This window comes from Hippoglossus stenolepis, chromosome 10 (genome assembly GCF_022539355.2).
Source record: "Hippoglossus stenolepis isolate QCI-W04-F060 chromosome 10, HSTE1.2, whole genome shotgun sequence".
Lineage (NCBI taxonomy): Eukaryota > Metazoa > Chordata > Actinopteri > Pleuronectiformes > Pleuronectidae > Hippoglossus > Hippoglossus stenolepis.
The window spans coordinates 13,753,418-13,775,072 of record NC_061492.1 but is presented as its reverse complement, the minus strand read 5'-3'; the positions used below and the strand labels follow the sequence as shown (position 1 = coordinate 13,775,072).

The window sequence follows — 21,655 nt, the reverse complement described above, 5'->3', positions numbered from 1 at the left end:
CAGACAACCTGACAACCATGACAATTTAATTACAAAATAAATATTCAAATGAAATAAAATGCTAAAAAACAGTAGAAATGTTACTTTGTACATTTTCATAGATTTTCTTTGCGAAGCACATGAAAAACAAAAGCACATTGTTTTACAGAACTACTTCAGTTGATCCCTTCCTTACTGCAGGATTTAAAAAAGAAACACATATGGAGGAAGACACCTGTGCTGTGGGCTCATGTGAGTCACGTGTCACTGGGGCCCACCCAGCAGACATGTTATCTTTTTAAATATATATCATCTGTGAAAACATTGTGATGTAATAAAAAAACATAAGGTATCAAAATCAAAATCTGTTGTCTTGTGAAGTGAACTGATTTCTCACAAGGCCGAATTTTGTTCATTTAGAAAGCAGTTTTATTCACTATTCTACCCTGCTCACAATAAAGCAATAAAGAGAGGATTAAAGAACAATTAGGATATTTGTCAACTTGATATATTTATTCATACATAATCTTCTGAGGACGTCGTCAGCTGATAAACTTTTCTGATAAATATTGCTCTTATACGGATGTGAATTGGCAGCAAAATACAAACAACTCCTGTTTGGTCTCGTGACATATAGAGGATTCATCCAGAATCAATGATTATGGGATTGTGACTTAAATAACTGATCGATTAATGCCAATAATGGGATGAAGTGATTGATCGTGACTGTCCTGTGTCTAATTATATTCATGTATTTCCCCTTAAAAAAATAATTTCATATAGATCAGTTTTGAACACTGTTTCCACAGACACTAGAGGGCGACATTTCATTATTAGGGTGTACAAAGCAGCTGCACACTCAGTCCAACATTTGCAGTTTTGACAAGTCAAGGTGTCTTGGATAAAGTTTGAAGAAGGAATGACAAACATTATACATGTTGCTGGTCCAAATATATTCGCCTGTATCAATAAATATAGATTTTTAAACTTAACCACCTTTAAATACAGAGGAATTCGACAAATTACAATAACTGATACAGTAATAACTAGTGTAAAAGAAAAGGCATCAGTCGGTTTGATTCTACATTGCACTGGCTCCCAGGGATATCCGTTTGTGTCAGCAGTGTCTCCACCAATCAGAACACACTTCCTTTTGAACCTTGTCATTACAAAACGCTCTGCCCAACAGCAGAAGGGCACGTCAGCAAGACGACCCAGCTCTCTGAGTCTCTGGCTGCAGACACAGTGTTGATAGATGAGCGGAGGAGACTCTTGATGCCGTCACTGGGCTGGAAATAAATAATGAGCCACACTGCATCAGGGGGTTGGGTCACCACTGCAGTTACCTGCGCGGGACCTGGCACCTACAGGACACAAGGACGGGAACACAGCTTTTTAATGCTGTTTGTTTGAAAGGTGGAGGGAATTTGAATGATTTCTCTCAGGATTCTAAAATCACCTGTCACATTCTTTGTTTTTTTGTCGCTCCTTTCTCTTCCGTCCTCTCCCTCTTGGTCTTTTCCTGCAAAATTAACAAAATCACCAGTAAGCCTCCTTTCACCGAGATGGAAAAAGTTTTCAATAATCTGAAAAACCGATGCTATAACAGTGTGTTCAGGTTCTTACCTCTCAACGATCACAACAGGTTTCCTGACTCTGAAGAAAAAATGTTTCAATAAATTAGAGAGAACATCAAGGAGCAATATTAGTTAGCAGCCATTGTAAGTATTTACCAACCCAGTCTCATAGAAATGACATTAACTGAATATATTTTTATTGTTTTAATGTTGTTCTTTTATTTGTTTTGTTTTGTTTCATCACATTGCTGAGTATGATCTGGCTTTTCTATGATTTGCTAACTTTGCACTTAATATTATATTTTGTGAGGCACGATAGAAATAAAGTTTATTATTAATACTAATACTATTATTATATACTCCTAATTGATTATGTTCACAAAAATGTGTCCCTTCCTTCTCTAGAAAATGTATTCTCACGTCTTTTCTTCAGAAAATATTTTCTAATGAAGTTTTAAATGTTTGTGGCACACACAGGCCATATGGAGGAGGGTGTGGTGGGCGGTGTACCCGGAGCCTGAGGTTTGTGTGTCCTGGGAACAAAAGCACTTTTTGTACATTTACAAAAGAAATGGATGTGGTTTTAAATACAACTGACTTTTTCAGTATCTGACTGCGATCTTTCTCTAACCTTCCAAACCGAAGCCTGAAAACCTGAAAACATTATCATGTGTTGGTTGCTAAAGGCAGATATTGTAGGAAACTATTATCTGTGAAGTTTTGCCAGACACATATGTACATATTGCAAATTGGAAGATACACTTTTCCTCATCATGTTGATATAAAATGTAACTCAGTGCTCTGCTGTTGTAGGTTGGTATTTGTATACTTATAAATATTTCATGTCACAAACTTGTTTTCTTACCTACATTCACATGTCTGATGCTCCACAAACGTCATCTCAACATATTCCTGACCCTGCTCTGATGGCCTGATTTTCAACAGCTGAGGGATAGAAGCGATTACAGCATGTTCAGTGATGGATCACCCAAATGTTTATAAGCGCAGTTACATCCAACCGGGCTATTCTCTCACCTCCATGGTGACGTTTGTGGTGCGGGTTGGATGACACTCCAGGTTCTCGTCCCCGCAACAACCTGCACACCTCACCAGTGGCACGCAGGAGGGGTTGTAGATGTGCTCCACCTCCGTCGGATACTCCTGCACCACCTCCACGAGCTTCTCGATGGTCCGGCAGAAGCTGCGACTCCACACCTCTTGAAACAATATCACTGTGAATGAGAACAGGAGGCTGAGTGTGGCCCACTTTGGAATTACATTCCACTCAGTACTTATATCGTCCTAAGCTGTCCCGCGCAGGTAACTGTAGTGTGAAATGGCATCACAATATAAAAGAGTTTCCAGTTTGGGGTATATACAATGTGAGTGGAGGGTATTCAATGCCCCTCTGATGGTTTACATTTTAATTTGTGTATTTCAAGGTGTTTATTAAGCTTGATTAGAACAAAAAAAACGTTGACTTCCCTTTAAAAAATCTATGCTGTTGATGATACTGTCATCTACAAACAGTATCAGTCATGACCTGAATAATCCAACAGTGGCATGCCCATACCATGTACAGGGAAACCTTCAAGCAGTCGCTATACGCCAGTGTGTATCCTGTTTTCATTCTGAAGTAAAAATGTTTGTATAATGTACAGTAGTCTTTCCTGTGGGAGTATATGTGTGAAAGTGTCCCAGTTGCACAGTCTGTGTGGGAGGAACAGGGACGACTACGGCCGAACAAACAGAGAAGGAAGAGAAAACAAACATTGGAAAACATGGCCATGAACAGAGCCCCGCCGGAGCTGGAGCTGAGCCACCCCGCAGGCACCTCTGGGACTGCACTGACCCCCGGGGTCAACGAATGGAGCCTGACACCACAACATCTGTTTATAAAAGCAGACAGGCTGGGAGGAGACGGCTGGGGGAAGCATCTACGGTAGGGAGATGAGGCCGTGAACCGTAATGTCGTACAGCGCCAAGGGCCAGTTCGCTGGTCAGCCACTGCTCCTTGAGCTGACTGTATGTCTGCTGCGTCTCCTCTTAATCCTCCTTGGCCGCCAGTTCTACAAATCCTTAACACTGAATTTATTTCTTTTTTAGCAGCATTAAATTAGAGTGATTTACGGGAGAGGGAGGATATGACGGGAGAAGGTGAGCGGTTGAGTAATCCCTGCCCGTCCCGACATGTCCTGCTATTTTCTATATGCAGACTTAGTTCATTATGAAAGGCAACCTTCACAAGCGTAGTGAATTATATTTATAAATCATTGTGTGACGAACTGGCAACCATCAGACTCCAGTTTCTACAACAAACACAGTTAAAACCAAACAGTTGGAGCTACTATAGTTCAAAGTAACTTTTATCAATGCTAGCTTTCATTTGAGCACATTTCAGGAATTAGACAGGTAGAAATTCCTACCTTCAGTTGTACGGTTAATGTTCGCCAAAGGTAGACTCTGCAAAACACACAAAAAAGTGAAAATAAAGTTATTGATTATTCATCTGTGTTATAGTGTTCAGCATCCAAATTGAATGGAGGAGCCTAAAACAGACACAATAGGGACAAGTTATTATCACAAGATAATTGTCATCAAAAGCAATTTAACAAGTATGTCAATATAATGCTTGTACATTGTGAAATCACTGATCTTCCACAGGTTTTTAGAATGTTTTTAAGATTTTAACATTCGCTTCTCATACAGAAAAGTTTAAAAACACAACCTTCACTCGGGAGCAAAACGTTAAACTTAAAAAAAAAAAAAATAAGAATGTGATATTTATCGTGATAATTATCAATTTCGACAGGTAACATTTTTCATTGTGATATAATTTTTGGCCATATCGCCCAGTTCTAATGGAAAACATACAGATAAATGGAAGAGATGCTCACACTTTATACTCTTTTCCCCTAACCCCTGGCTACTCAGATATTTTTGTCCTCTAGTGGTGATTGCTGGAAGTACAGTAAAGTAAAGAGGACGACCGAGCACTTTTTCTTTCACCCTGCGGTGGAAAAGTCTTTCTGATGAGCAGCAGTTTCCGTCTGTCATATACATCACATTTTGTCTGCGTGCCCAAGTGTTTAGGTTCAAAACCTGTTTCCTGTGGTGTAAGATTCAGCTCTCTCTCTCTCTATTTATTTTCCCATTGATGGTTTCCTCTTCTGTCTTGGTTTTTTCCCATCGGCCCACGATAAACAAGAGTGCATTTCTCATTCGCCTGGGAAAACACAAAACCTCTCGCTGACTCCAATCTCAGGAAGGGAAAAATCGGCATTTTAATAAAATGCCCTCCGGCGGATGCTGCCGGACGGGGCGGCAGACAACCTGCTTCCTCATTGTCTTCCTCATCTCTGGTGTTGCATGTCAGTGTTTCTGACATTCATACTTCAACACTGCCTGTGTGAAACGTTGGGGCCCAGCATGTGTGATATAATCGACAGCAGCCTGAGAAGGACTTCCCCAGATGTTGGGACTGTTGCTTTTTACACCATCTGTCCATTGCTGCACTGCATCCACTTCCTGTTATGAACCCAATTTAGGGTGAGGATAGCATCTGTCAGCACAGCCCTACACTCATCAGCCCACCCCCCACCCCCACCCCCTTAAAACAATGTGATTAAAGAGGAACGTCCTGCTTTGATGAGGATGATGCATTCACACTCACAAAACATTTCAGAGGTTCCTGTAAAACTGTCAGTGAGATATGTGTCAGGCAGGTCTGGCTATTTGGGAGCGATCTGTCTTCACTGCAGCATGAGCACAGTGCAGCGTGACAGACCTCATGTCAATGGATACACAAGAGGTTCCAGTCAGCCACTTAGACTCAGTCCTCCCTGAGTTTTGGGGAACTGATGAGGCGCCTCCCTTCTCCTCCACAAAGCGGTTGCTCCTCCGGCCAAAACGTGCAGCTGTTCCACTGACAGTTGTTCTATAGAGTGGCGTTCACTGAACTGTGTTGGTTTTTACAACAGCACCGCAGGACATGAGCTCCACTTGCAGAATATTCTTTATGCGCAGCATGGGAAAGCCACAGTTTGGTTTTCGGTTATTGTCAAAAGTCACGTCCACTCTCTGGGGGCATTGATTCTTTTTTTTTTCATCCTCTGCAGCAATGCCAGACTGATAAAATAAATCCTTTTCCAGTGTTAATGGGCATATGATCTTGCTCCCTCTCTCTCTTTCTCTCTCTCTCTCTCTTCTCGTCTGTGGGTGTTTCATGAGACTGCTCCGCATCACAAGGGCTTTTTGGCTCCGGGTCTGTGTTGCTGTCGAGAATGTGGTGAGGTGGGGGGTGGGGTTTCTGACCTTGGTCGTGGGTTAAGCCTTGACATGGCGAAGAAGCATCCTTGGCACCTCCCGTGGTCGAGAACAGAGGAGTAAGCTGGCCCACAAGAAGCTGCCAGATTTATAAGAGGCTGCATGAAGATCCTCACGTAGTCATTTCTTCCTCCCTGTGTGCTTACAGTATTCACTGTGTGATTCATGTTCATGTGAGGTAACTTAGCTCTTTGCAGAAAGGGAAAACCACTCCGATGCAATATGTGTATAAACTTGTCTCATAAACCCCAGGAGCAGAATGACTTTCTGAGCAGTTTCACTTTGTTCCCTGGTGACCTTTTTTCAGGGAGTTGGGTGTTGCTATGTGTCTCTATTATTTATTGTTTGTATAATGTGGATATTTAGACCGTACGGAATAACTGTGACTAAAAGCTTTATGCAAATAAACTTGACTTCACCTGACCTGACTATAAAATCCTATAGTCTCGGCAAATGAAATACCTCTATTCTGTGTCCTCTGCACAAAATCTGGGGTTTGGAAACAACATCATTTCAAACGTTACACTCCAATGCTCCAATGCTATTGGAAAAACATCAAGGGCAACAACAAAGGAAAACAGCCCGTGCTACGATTACATAGAAGTAAAAAATACCTTCACTGTGCTGAGATTTTAGTTTTTGATTACCTGCACAATCAAACATAAAATATCTGGCTGAGGACGGTAGATTAAACTTCACAGGCTGGGTTAGGAAACACTCGAAAACAAGACCCGAATCCAGCTCTGGAGGGAAGCAAAACTATATTTGGTGACACCAATTGCGAAAAGAAAAATACAATATGAAATTCCTTTGCTCTGAAAAACAGCCTCAGCTCTCCGTGGTATAGATTTAACAAGATGCTGGAAACATTCCTCTGGGATTCTGCTCCACGTTGACATGACTGCATCACAGCATTTCTGCAGATCTGTCAGCTGCACATTCATGTTGTGAGTCTCGTCTTGCACCAAATCCCAAAGGTTTTCTGTTGGATTCAGATGTGCTGACTGTGGAGGTTACTGACGGTCACTGAACTCATCTCCGTCTTCCTGAAACCAGTTTAAACCGAGATGATTTTTTGTTGTGACACATTGGGCTGAAAGTGAATATTAGAAGATGGTGAACTGTGGCCATGAAGGGATGTGTATGGTCAACGATAATACACAGATAGGATGTTCTATTAGAATGCTGATTGATTGTTATAAAGGGTGCTGGAAACATTATTCATAACATTACATTGCCAGCCCCATGGATTCTGCCCACAAAACAGGCTAGGGTCCATGGATTTATGGTGCTGACAGCGAATTCTAACCGTAAGCAGAAATCCAGATTCATCACTCCAGAATACATTTTCCACTCTGCATCGGTCCTGTTCTGGTGAACCTGTGTCCACCTCAGCTTCAGATTTCTGAGCTTCTTGGCTTCTCTGCTCACCACAGTTGCACAGAGTTGTTGAAGCGTTTCCATCGACAAGGCTGCCGCTGACTCACTGTTTTTGTTTGAGTAAAAATTCCAGAGACAGATTTGGCGAAGATTCCAGGAGATCAGCGGTTTCAGAAATTCTCAATCTAACCCAAGTGGCAGTCATGCAACAGTCAAAGTCACTGAGAATACATTTCATCCAGCATTCTGACATTTGATGTGAACATTAACTGAAGCTTATAAAGTGTAAATGAGTTAGTGTAAATGTAAAAGAGTAAAGAAGGAATAGGTGAGTGAAATTTTACTGTAAAGTTAACATGTTTTGGGCCTTCACTGATCAATGTGAAAGTTGGTATTGTGCAGAATCAAAGGCCTACAACGGACTAACTTTCATTCTCAAATACAGTTAAAGTAAAATTTGGGGGATATTTTTTAATTGCTGGAAAAAGAAAATGTCTAATCTTATAATCCACAGCCCAAAGATGGCACCTTAACAATGTTCAACCTGAAAACTGCCTTAAAATGGCATTAGAGTAAAAAAAACAAAACTTTACTGTAACTGGGACTTTCTTAAACAAACTTAGAAATCCAGTCACTGATTACTGGTCAGCACAGTTGGGTCAGAGGATTCCGGTCTTAAATTCTCATTGGATAATTATCATGTTGGATATGAAGTGAGCGTCATGGTCCCTCAGGCCTCTGTGGTCACTGTCCCATAGTTGAGCAAGTTGTTTTCCTGTCAGGACAGCTGGTTCTCAGAGACCTGTGTATCTGTGCTGCCACTGATGAGGGGTTTTCAGAGCGAGGGGCAGTTTGTTGGAGCGGGAGAGATCAGACTAAAGGCACAGTAAGAAACTCTGGCATCGAGGTTCCTCAACGCTTGACTGCCTTAAAAACTAGCCCTCTATGTTTCTGAAGGTTTGTACGCTGCCGGCTGAGAGTTTGCTCCGTTCTCTGGGTCAGATCAGAGGACCTGTTGTGTCCCTGGGCTCCCGCTGTCAGGCCACAGAGGCCCCAGGCCTTATTACTCTCCACTCCCACACAGCTGAACTGCGTCATCTTTAACCTCCTTGCTTAACTCCATCTGTCAGAGGAGGGGCAGTGTGTGCAGGGAGCAAAAATAAAACATGATGGGGACCCAGCATAATGGTCATAAAAGGTTTTTCAACTGTGAGAGTCAAGCAGAGGCGGGTTAGGGGTGTGTATGTGTGTGTGTAGGGGTGGGGGCGGGGTGTGGGGGGGGGGGGTTGATGGGCAATTTAACAGCAGGTACTATGGTCAGTTGCCAAAAAGATCTGGATACCAGCCAGTCTGCATATCCCACAGTGTAAAGTACCGCAAATCAAATGCAGAGAGGTTTCTTTGTCAGCTCAGCCTAAATAGATAGGACTCCTTCTCCTGGACGACTGGACTGGAAAATGATGTGAAACTAGATTCATTCATCCATGTTTCTCTTCTCCTTAGGACTGTAATACAATCACAGCAAAGGCAAAGCTTGTCTTGTTTCCAAGTTTCATGAAATAAGAAGAACAGAAACCTCTGATTTCAAAATATGCTCCAACATTTAGTAATAGCTAGTTCATGAACGGGGGTTTATATTGTTGACACATCCATCGTGATGATAGAGTTTCAGAAAACCGGCTTGTTTACAACAGATTGGCGCTGTTACTTCATACAAGAAACTAGAATGGTACTCAAGAGAGCACACACCTCCACCAAGGTCCAACAGTTACATCAAGTTACACCAAATGAAACACTCTCATACATATCAGTGTCCCTATACGTTTCATCAAAATCCATGAATTATTCCCTAAGAAAAAAGGGAAAATGTTGAAAAACGCCATATCTCACAATGCTAAAGAAAGTGAAGAAAGAATCCAGGATCTGCCCCCTGATTCGGATCGGCACCAAAATTGAATGGTTACTTCCCTGACCTATACCTCATCCTTCCACCAAGTTTTGTTGTATGTCATTTGCTTTTGTGTAATCATGCTTACAAACAAACCAACCATCAAAGAAACGGACAGGGGTGAAAACATAACCTCCTTGGCGAAGGTTAATGATGACTAGCATGATGGGTCATGCCTCATTTCGTCGAAAGGGCCAGAAGGTTTAATTTTCACTGTTCAAAACAAATATAAAACCATCACATGTGTTTGTATTTTCATTGATTTCACATATTTCAACACATCAAAGTTTACAGCACACTAAAAACCATTACATAAAAACTTTGCCATGTTTGATGTGGTTCAGTAGCTTCCTGCAGCTGGAGGCCAAAGATGTGGGTAGTTGTGCATTTGATTCTCAAATCCATCAGTATAACAGTGAATAATGTCAAACCACAAACATGTCTCAGCAACATAATCAATCGTCACACGCATCATACTTTTCTTAACACATTAATCCTCTTGAAGCAGTATGATGCAAAACACTGACTCACTAGAAAGAGAAAACTAACTAAATTTAGTAAATATGTCAGCGTTCAAGAGCAAAAGCGGAGCGGCTGAGTTTTGGAAAAACCCTCTCGACAAATAATGATCCCAGCTACCGGGCGAAATGCCATTATTTACAAAGATTCCCAAAACAGTTCAAAACCTCATTCAGTGAGGGCAACAGCGTAGGTAAACAGTGCAGGGATGGAGCTTGTGGCTCTCGACTGAGTTTGGTGATGGAGGCAGCATGTAGGCCAGATGCTGTCCTGGTTTTGATCCGACTGAAGCCTGACTCAGAAGTCGAGACCACACAGGACAGAGCGCGCTAAAGCAGAAAGAGTGAATACAAACACACAGGCAGCTCGAGAAGTGAGAAACGGAGCCACCCCTCCTGCCTCGCTGATCCCCCTCATCCATCCTTTATCGAGAGCAAGGTTCCGCATCATCAACGCCATGACTGCGACATTAATTCTGAGGCCTCTCACGGGGGTCTGCAGGTCACTGTATCTATTCTCCGCAGCTACAAAAGAAAGCCAGGTTCTGTTTTGTATACACAAGGAGGGTGAAACATGCATTGACAGCCATGCCATTACAGGTCTGACAGTATCCAGCTGGGTCTCTCGGGTGGTCAGGTCAGGGCTTGTGATCACAAGAGCGCGGCCACAACAGCAACAAATTTCAACAGAGCATGTGGTCGAGGTGACACAACAATCTCTCAGGTAATCTGGGTGAATGGAGCCTTTGAAATCAAGAGTGATGAGTAAGTAGCGTGCTGACGTGGCCTGTTGCAGGAAATGACTGTGCCCTGATGATAAATAGTAAGTCACCTAAACCGCTGGAAAACCTGCTGCAGCTTTTGTTCCATAATCTCTGTATAAAGATGGATGACATTAAAGCTCCTAAAAGTGAAGCCAAATTAGCTTGATTGTCACCTGGTGTCTGGCTGAAGATCTCAAAGATAGCCTCTTTCATTTTAGGTTCATGCTAGTTCTTATAACATTGGTTTTTATATTTGAGTGTTCATGTTTCCGGTAAGCTTGTTTTTTAATTAGTTATTTAATGTGTTGACATATGATTGACGGCTGAGACCTCGCTGGGGCTCCATCACCTGATCACTACTGTTCCGACTCTGGTTCCAAATGAGCAAAATGGCAACTTTCGTATACAGGATTTTCTGGCTACATTTCTGGATAGTGGGAGGAAGTGGAGAATCTTTATAAACAGTCTATGGTTGTGTTTTCATTGGCATTTGTTTGTTCATTTAGCAGAATTACCCAAAAACTGGTGAACCGATTTGGAGGGGTGGAGCTTGACCCAAAGAAGAACCTATTATACTTTGCGTATCTGGATAAATGGGCAGATCCAGTTTGTTTTCTTAAACATGGTTAGATAGTATGTAGCCTTGGCGGAGTAATGTGCTCTTCGAGTGCCCCTCTAGTTAATTCGAATTGACAGCTGAGACTGACTCGTGATTGATCGAGTGCTTGCATCGACAGGACTTCGCTCCTGTGGCTCGCTACCCACGATCACCACTGTGCAGACTCCAGCCCCAAATGTGTAATATGGCAACGTTAGTATCTGGGATATTTTAGATATAGTAAAATGAAATGGAGACGCGCCATCCATCTTTACTTAAGCCGTTTTCCGACACGACATGCCAAGGATCTCTGGAGAACTGGGTCTGGACCTTCTCCGCAGTTTGCCTTTCTTACATAAACAACGCAGCGGGAGATTCTCTGCTCAGACACGTTAAAAAAACCAAGTAATCCGATGCAGGATTCAGGCGAGGGGTGGGGCAGCTGACTGAGGCAGGATGTCACGTATCAATTCCGAAGCGGAGATCACGTGATTTTGCTTACAGAACATCACGTGATAGGGCACAACTTTTTCGGCCGCAGATATTTGTTTTCTTTTTTTTTCTTTTTTCGGAGTAACTCCTGAGGATCTCTGGAGTTAAGTGCATGTCTGAAAGCAGCAGCATATTTTGTAAAGATTTTTGTACAGATTACAGGGTGACTCCCACTCCCACCACCCTCCAATCCCGGTCTTTCCGCCAACATGTGCAGAAAATCTCCTGACTGTCGCTTATTTAATACACACAAATGAGAGTGGTATCGATATTCTCATCTGCCTCTCAGCAAGAAAGTAAATTAACGTATTTCCTTTAATGTAAATGCAAACCTATAATTATATCCTTCAGTGTAACTTTTTTGTCTTTGACATTGGGTTTGGTTACCAACTATCAGGTTTTCTTGGAGTAGTAGAAAAAACAACTAAAAGGGATCAAATGACAAGGGAGAGGTAAAAGCCCAAATAAATGTTGATTTAGATAAACACCATTTCCTCAGTATAAATCCATTAATGCATGCACAAATGTCCCCCCAAAGACCCACACACAAACACACACAACCACTGTATAAACCATAAAACCCCATCTGCAAACATACACACACACACACACACACGACACAGGTCTTGAGATAAGGCTGACCGGTGGTAATTGTGGTCTCTATTACAGTAAACGCTGTTCCCCCTGTGTAAACCACAGTAAATTACACCCAGATGTGAGATTAAAGCTCGCTGAGCAGACGGCTGCCCCAAGCGACACCCCTCCTCCTCCATCGCAAGAGAAAGGAGAAATCCATATTTCCTGATTGCAACTGAGACTCTCCCATGGGCCGGGACATTACAACTAGAGAGAAATACCACAGCCATGCATATAAAAGCCCTATCAGTCAGCCGCTCGGCCTCAGAGGCACGCATCTGAACTAGAAAGACCATCAAGTGTGTGAGAGAGACCGAGGCGCAGAGGGAGGGAGGAACTTGACTTTTAAATGTCCGATTGTTGGAAACTGAGCTGACAGAAACAGTGCATTGTGAGAAACTGAACCTGACACCTGATGTTTCACGTTGATATTAGATATCGAAGCTCTCTGCTTATGAAGCTCCACTGTGACGGAAATGTGGCGTACACGTGGCGAAATGTGAAAAAAACTCTGCTTCATGAACACAAAAACATGTGTGAGATGCAGTCTTGTTTTGCTGCTGGAGATGACGTAAAGGAAACACCTGTGCAACGTCATGTCCCCACAAACACAAACGAGAGCTGTAGCTGAGGCTCACCATCTTCCTCTTTTTCTTCCTCTTCATCTGTCTGACAAAATCAAATACGTTGGGCAAGAAGTTTTTTTCCATTTGTGGTTTCATCTGAGGAAAATGTTGTATTTTACTGGAGACACCAACAAAGAATTTCATAATCTCATACCAAAGAGGCTTACAATTCTTATCCTCCACTGATTTCCTTAATATTGCTGGATTCTTTTCTTTCTGAGCTGAATGCTGGGTTGTGCAGCTGCCCTCAACTCCAGCTCTCGCACTGTGTCTTCATGGAAACACTGAGTAACGACAGTCGGGTTCGATTGTGTTGATGCAAGATTTCACTTGCATTTTCCTACACATAGCCACCATGGCAGTGGAGGTGAGTTACTGTGTGTACAGCATTCCAGCGGTTATGAAATGGGCAGGAGGCAACAGGTACTGTAGTGATTTCCAAAGCCCTTTGAATCTGGAGCACAAAGCATCTGAGGGGGATACTCACACTGTGGTGGACACACACACACACATACTGTATTTAGTACTTGGTTATTATGCATAGGAGTTACCAAAAATAAACTGAAAAGTCGAGCAATGTGAGCAAAATAACCGGTGGATGCCAGTTATAGCATGTTCTCCATAAATTAGCCCTGGTGATGAGGTGACCAGGAGGTCGCCATTGTTCAGAGAGGAAACCCAGGTGCTTCCACTTCCAGGCAATGGTTATGTGTTGTGTGTACATGTGACCAGGAGAAGTTCTGGATAAGGAATCATAACAGTTCATATTAACAGAGTAAACATATAACTGTTAGGATTGAGGATTACATGGATTCTATCAGCTGCAATATTGATCTTGGATAAATCATCCAGCAATGATGAATTGATGCATTTGTACTACATATAAATATGCAGATACTTAATGACTGTGTTACTTGATGATGTCCTGGGTGACACATAATGTGTATACTCAGCTGTGGGCTTCATGTCTGTAACACCAGTCACTGCTTGTTTAGTGCTGTGTACTCTGCAAGTTTGCCATGTGCTAACACATTATTAGGCCTTTCCATAGTAAATACAAATTTAAATAGCACTTGTGTCTATTTTTTATAGTGGCACAACTACTGTCTGATGATAAAATCAACCTCTCGGGGTGACGGACAATATTTTGGAGCTTCCGGTGCAGACAGCAGATATCCGAGCCAAGGTGTGCATGTTTTACAGTTCAACGAGTCCACACAAGTCAAACATTTCTTCAAACAAAACACAGCAATACCTTTTTATGTCTTTTAGTTCCAGACAACATTTTGGCTAGTATCTATTCACAGCTAGCAGGCATGAATTCTGATCAATTGAAAAGCTGATAGCCGATAGCCATTTCGGTCAATGCATCTCTTTCTTTCTCCATGTGGACTGTTTGCCTGCCCAACCAACCAAAGTTGTTTGTCAAACTACTCATATATACAGTAGGGACTACAATTAACAGAGAACTTCCATTGATAAAAAGCTGCTTTTCTACAGGTTCCCACCAAACACACGGACACTGAGCTCTGCTGTAAATCTCTGGTCGTAAAACTGAATTATTAAGCAGCTGATGTTAACCTCGACCTCTCCTCCAGGTTTCACAGCATGAATGAATGACTGCATGAGTCACCAGGCAATGAGGAAATATCATTATCAATAAGGGGCACTATATTGAATGGTGGAGAATCCAAAAGGCAGACATATATAAATAGCATTTCCAGCCACATGGCCAATGTTTGCTCCTTCAACTTCGGTAGACTAACCACGTCTGGCAGTTTACTGTGGGAGCTGGCAGAACAGAGACAGACCAGGACGGTCTAATTTTGTCACTGGGAGCAGAAAAGAGCTTACTGGTATGAGTGCCACTTGTTTGCTGAAATTGTGAAATATTTAGTTCCTCAAATTTGTTCAAGGCTAAACCTCAAGATGCTTGTTTGCAGGGAAACGAAACAATAATTCCCTTGCAGGTGAACTTTGAACAAAAACTGTTGGAAACGGAAAGGTTTGGAGAAGGAGCAAGACCTCAGAACCTCACAGATCGTCTGTATGACGGACTCTACGTTGAATTCTTGAATTTAACCATTTAAATGTCCCTGTCATTCTTCTCTGAGCGGGGGGGGGCATTTAGCCTACTACATGTTGAGGGTCCTGGGTTTTGTCACTCCTGTTTTGACTAAGCAGGCCATGAGCTGATTATGAGGATTAGTGGAGATGTGGTGATCCCATGCCTCTCCCACTCACCCTCAACTCAGCAACAGCTGCAAGGTCTCCGCTCAGACAATGTGGTGTACGTGGAGCTTTTTGCAACCTTGAGAGCCCCACTGAGTCTGTGTGTAACTCTAACAGACTCAGTGATACTGTACCAGCTACCGCATGCAGCGTCACATTCAGATCAGCAGGCAGCAGCAGTGTATGCGGTGTGAGCAGACGCAGGAATGGCCTGATTGTGCGTTAAACATGAGAAGCATCCGAGACAGCTGCCAACCCTCAGGCACCTTGGGGGGAAATCAGAGACTGAATGGGTTCAAGAGCCTGAGTGTTGGCACAAGTCCTGCCGCACAATGCGCATCTCTCTTACAAGTGTTTCTGCGGCGTGACACATGAGTCCTCTTCGGTCCAGTTTCGGCTCTGTCCCGTTCTGGCACATTGTCATAAAAAGAGACTAAAAGGCAACGCCAGGCAACGGAGAACAGAACAGCTTTGTGCTAATCCACCGTCGCCTGAGAGTGATATGACTGACCTGAAATTAACTTTCAATAGATTTTTCATCACACACACAAAAGTTTGCACAGCAATGGAGATTTATCACTGATTAAATGGTTGAAGGAAATCACAAAATTGTCCTCCTGGTTGTGTTGTGAGCTGATAAATATCTACATGAAAATATGAAACCGTCATTCTACAGTATCTTGATATACTGAAGACTTGCACCCTTTACAAGAGTATGATGTGTTCCATATGACATGTACAATATGATGTATTATCTTGTTTTAATGTACTATTCTGTACATATGATGTATATCACGGTTGTATTCCCTTGATCCTTGTTTCTTGTTCTTGTCCTGTCTTAAATGTAGTGTGATACTTTGATGTATGACACATTCTACTGGTTCTGTATGCTGTTTTATCTGATGGAGAAGCAATAAACAAAATTGACAAAAAAGTTTGCACAGCCATCCTTGTAAGGACTTTACATTCACTTCCATTCTTTGTGGACAGCTCCAAGACCTAATCCCTTAACCTTAGCCATGAGCAATCCACGCCTTATACTACATGAACTTAACCTTACCACGATACACATCTTAACCTTAACCTTAACCCCCCCCTCAAAACTGTGGCTTTACCTCATTAGGACTGAGACAGTGGGTCTACTGGGAAAGCTCCCACAGAGGCAACAAAAATGAGTACACACACACACACACACACACACACACACACACACACACACACACACACACACACACACACACACACACACACACACATACACACAAGATTCTTCTTCATCCTGATATTTCACCCTGCTTGTGTCCAATTAATGTGCAGATTTATGCAACAAAAAAAAAGAAACGAAAAAGTGCTGATGCAGAACAAAAGTAGGAAAGAAGTTTTACCTGCAAACAACTTTTTACTCTGTCACACTACGCAGGTCTCTCACCTCTCTCAGTTTGTAATAGTATTTCGATATAGTAGCTCCCACTTTCTCACCATCTTAGAAATCAGAGCATTTCCTTGATGGAACTCTAGACATAAAGAGAGAGAGAGAGAGAGAGAGAGCTCGTCGTACAGGAGCTGGTGTTTCAAGAGCGATGCGGCTGTAATTATAAGCTTAGCGAGTCTCGCCAAACACAACAGTGAGTCACTTGGCATCATGTGTTCCACAGGGAGAGTGATGCACTTTGTCACGTTCCGTCTTATGAATGAAAACAGCGTCAGAGCACCACGGACTCCTATCACTTGGACACAACCATCACGTATTCTGCTGACTCAGGCGGTTTCTGTGTATAGCCTGCATTGTGGACTTCAACATACAGGATATCAACTTTTTAAAAGTATTAAAGGATCATTTTTTTTTATTGTTACTTTGCTGTTTCAATGGTTGGAAGCTTCAACATCAAAGTGTGACTCTGTCTCTGAAACCACGTCAAACCGACTCTCCCCTCTCACTGATCACAAATAAGAGAATCGTGTAACTTGTCCTACCTGTGCAGGTGAGAGCAGCAGATACAGCGCCGCCGCAGCCTCCAGGACCAGACCCAGTTTCATGTCGTGATGTGTGCGAGTGCTGAGAGATGGAGGTGGGGAGGGGGGAGGTGGCAGCTCCCGGTGCACGCACACACACACACACACACACACACACACACACACACACACACACACACACACACACACACACACACACACACAAATGAAACAATCCACAAAAAGAAACTAAAGTCCCAAGGAAAGAAGTGGTGATGCTGCGTGAGGAGCTGCTGCTGCTGCTCCCGGGGTTTGGTTCAAGCTGAGAGTGACTGAGCGCAGTCACGTAGCTCCTCCGCTGCGTGTAACCTGATGATGAAGTGGATGGTGCTTACTAATGAATAAGGGCCCCAGGGGCAAGCAGGAGGTGCTGGGACGAAACCAATATAATACGGGTTTAAAAAATAAATACAAGTTCCACGTTTTAAAGTCAAAAAAAGTTGCGTGAAAAAAAAAAAAAAAGCTGGAGACAGTTTCAGGCGAGAAAAAGTTCAAATTCTTCTCAATCCAAAATATTCAAGTGATGATCCAGTACAAAACACAAACACACACATATATATACACAAACACACAGAGCGCGTAGTTGCACCGACAGTTTCAGTTTCCTTTCCAGCTCTGGGCTCCAGTCGGCAGAAACACACACACTTTGCCTCTAATTGCCCCAGACTACCTTTTTCACAAGCTGGCCATTTAAATCTCCTCCCCCTCTCTGCCCTGCTTCATCCGTCTCCACTGAACTCACTCATGACATGAGAGCTTTTCTGTTTTTTTAAGCTGGTCATTTCTGTGATGCTGCAAATGGCTGTAACTGAGGGGCTTTTTTTTCCCACATTGCTGCTGCTGATGCCTCAGCTCTGAATTCTAGACTATACACACCACAGGTGATTTACACCACACACACAGAAACCTTCTTCTGGGGACTCACATGTGAGTAAGGTAAACATCAAGGGACCTTTTTTTAAAATTATTTACATTGGTGACATGGGTGATATAGTCGCTGGCTGCAGGATGCACAAAGATTTTCCTCTGAGGCGTCAGCGTTTAGTCAAGTTTGCAGAGACAGAGAGGAAGATTCCATTACTGTTGACACACTAGAGTTAATCTCCAGTGTGGGACTTCTGTGTTTGCTGAAAACCCTGGAACCAAATGGATTCCTTGTGGGCTTCCACACATTCCTTCGACAGTGCTGAATGGCTCCGCCGCCTTCTGCCATTGTACAGACCACACACTCACGAGTGTGGCGTTTCTACACACTTACCGGCAGAAGTATGCCATCTCCTCCATTACCAGCCAGCCACCCTGGCCGGAGCATCAGAGGGAGCAGACAGTCAGGGATGATGAGAGACATTTCCTCTAATTATACCAGGCAGCATCTCAGTGGTTCTTTTCCTAAATTGTGTCTCTACACTACTGTGGTGGATGCTCTTTGAAAATTCAGACAGGAGACAGAATGGAAATTTAAACCCACAATTATTTTTTGTTTAAGTCCTGCCCTCTCTTTCTGACTGAGCCATCATTGTTTGGATGTGAAACTTTTACTTCACAGCAATATCAGCCTTCTTTCACCCCGACTGTTGAATTATCCATTATCGCCACATTATTGCAAGTGCGGATGAACCAAAGGTGACCCTAAAAAACACTCTCTTCTTCTTTCCAAGTGATTATGTAAGACTATAATGATGTAGTGCAAGTCATTTTTCATGTTTTGTTTAAAAGATCTTGAATGGTGGAGCAAACGATCGCTGCTTCTCCTCCCTGCTACTGCAGCCACACAGACGTGTTTGTTTGATCGCAGGACAGAACCAGATTCTTAAAACACGTCTCGTCGACGTGCTCTGTGATCTATGAGTGTTTTTAAAGGTGCGGCGGTTGATAGGGCCTAATAAGATCACTCCAAATTGTTTGCACTGTAAATACGAGCTGACAGGAGAAATAAACCGGGCTCGAGTGATATCGTATGCCAGGGGAGATGGATCTCCCTGCTGTCAGTTCGTGGAACAACCTTGAGGCTCTAATTGTTTTTTACTAAAACCACAAAGCTTGACAGTACGAACCATGTTTTGGGAGAAAAAAAAGGTTATTCTGCCTAAGATTATATATTCACCCTGTCGAAAATGTACTCTGAGCTATTTAAATGATCCGTCCAACGAACACAAGATTCAAAAAAAGTTTGTTATAACAAGGGATGAAACATATTTTCATGAATATTACAAATCTTTTGATATCTTTTGCCGATTGAGGGTGGAATATGAGACCAAAATGTCAGCTAAACCTCCTCGCTAATTGGCTTTTGCGATGAGGCTTCCTGATTGAGGAAGGGTCAGCTGGTCGCACGAATGAGTCCGTTGCATTCTGCAGCGTCTCTTGATGTGCGGACCGAACGGGTGGCTCTCAGCAACTGGACTGCCAAAGTAAGCACATTTCCCTTTTGCTGTTGACCCCTCATTTTCCCAGATTGCTGAGCAAAAGGTAAACAGATGAACAGCATTAATGATGTCCATTCATCATTGTTGGGGCGACTTTGGTTTCCTCCACAGTGGGGCCTTCAAGGGGAAGGTAGACAGCCCGGAGAGCCCCTCACTTTGAGGGATCTCATTAACAATGGTTAGAGCCCTTCAGGGAGAACAAAGTCTCTGCTAAAGACACAAGTTACTCTTTAGTGTCACTGTAATTCACACACATTAATTCATTGTCGCATGCATCATCTTGTGGTGTGGTCCAGGTCTGTGCACATATTTTAAACCTAAAACACAAACGTAAAAATAGGAAACACTGGGTATTCCGAGAGATGGTGTAATGTGATTGTACTCGTGCTGAACCACCTGGACAGTCGACCCAAACAGGATATGACAGTATTTAACACCCAGACCCTCTTTTCCTGCCATTAATTAGCTGTGACAAACGATGAATCCTTTCCTCCCACAAGGACTGTATTATTGTCAGGAAATCTAAACCCGGCCGGAAAAAAAAACTGGAAGCAAAATAGGAAGTGCTTCAGCCGTGAGTAAAGAGCTGCTCACTGTTACCTAAGGTGTTTAGCATTATATTACGACACATTCTTTCATTTAAAACATGTCAAATCCTGTTTACACGTACAGGCCGCATTGACATATTTTTGTCTCCAACATATTTTCCCAAGGTTGTCAGGTGTCATCCTGTTTTCATGCTCATTGTTTTGTTTCGTAAAAAACCCGTCAACATGCAAACAAGACAATTGGAAGTTATTTTAGCCTGGAGATATCGTGAATTAGTCACTGCAGATATCTCCAGATAGTATTTGACCTTAAGCAGCTGTGTCTCAGACATCACAATATCAGATGGCTGTGGTAACCCGGTTAAGTTCTTGTTGTCGCAAGAATTATATACTGTATATTACATATAACTCAATGTACTAAATGTATGTTTAATATGAAGAAGCAGCTATAGCATTCAATTAGTGTTTAAGCTTCTAATGGAAAATACACTTAGTCCTTCCAGTCCTAGATTAAGATAACACTCATGACATATGAGGAGATACTTGTAGAGCTAGGAAGCATTTAGCCAAGTCGTCATTGAAAACTAGACCCACAACTAATCAGTCAAAAAAAATGTCCTACTAGCACCACTTAAGTTCGGAAAGTATTGTTTTTGTATTTAGTTGGTCTAAACTGAAATGTATGAAATAAAAAATGAAACTCACGATTTATGGTTTTACATATTAGTTCATATGTTGAAGTGATTTTGGACAAAAAGAGTTGGATGATGGATGGTTTAGGGCGTTCATCAAGAAGCTGTTACAGCATTTAACCTTCTCCAAAACTTCATATGGCAGTTTTTACATATTGGTTTGTGATCAGACCAAACAAAAAAGACACAACATGTGGGTTTAAAATATGTCGGTAGGAGGATTATTTAAAATGTAAGGGTCAGGCTGGCTGTTTCCAGTATTAAAGCTCGGCTCAGCAAAATGCCAGTTCGCTGAGCTTAATGTACAGACTTTAGACTAGTCTGTGTAAAGATGGACATCATGACTGCTCCCCAAAAGTGAAGCCAAAGCGTCTTGATCGCCACCTGGTGGCTGGCTGCAGAAAATCCCTCCTCCTCCATGTTGATGAATGAGAGATGGGCCAAACTAAAACATCAAAGTGCACATTAAATACATTTTTTTCACAGAGGCTTTCTGTCATTTTCTGTAGTTCCTATCACACTGATTCAAGTGTTCGTTTTCTGGCAGGTTTGGTTTTAATTATTTGATGCTATGAAAACAGGGTGAAACGTTATGATTGACAGCTGAGACTGACTCATGATTGGTTGAGTGTGTGTATGGACGGGACCTGGCACTGCTGATTACTATGATGAAGCTGCAGCCATACTGAGGTTACAATGTGGTTCCATTGACTCCCATTTCACCCAGCACCCACTATGGTGCACAGCAGCATGAGCGGCGCTCCGAAAGGAAGCTGATTGTTTGTCTTAAATAAAATGTCATCACCTCCACAAGCTGTGCGGCCGGGGTCCTGCAGTCTGTCACAAAGAAAAGGAAAAACAGCATTGAGCGTGAGTTACTGCGGCTCGTGTCAGCGCCAG

General features: G+C 42.6%; 1 protein-coding gene across 1 annotated transcript; it reads right to left on the bottom strand.

Annotated features, from left to right (window-relative positions):
• Positions 1-7: 7 nt before the first annotated feature.
• pgfb (placental growth factor b) lies at positions 8-17,739 on the bottom strand. The gene is made up of 7 exons (XM_035168868.2): positions 17,051-17,739; positions 3,983-4,019; positions 2,592-2,788; positions 2,422-2,501; positions 1,606-1,635; positions 1,439-1,501; positions 8-1,343 (listed from the first exon to the last, which is right to left on the bottom strand). The coding sequence occupies exons 1-7, from the start codon at positions 17,111-17,113 to the stop codon at positions 1,322-1,324; spliced, it is 492 nt and encodes a 163-aa protein (XP_035024759.1). The 5' UTR covers positions 17,114-17,739; the 3' UTR covers positions 8-1,321.
• Positions 17,740-21,655: the final 3,916 nt, after the last annotated feature.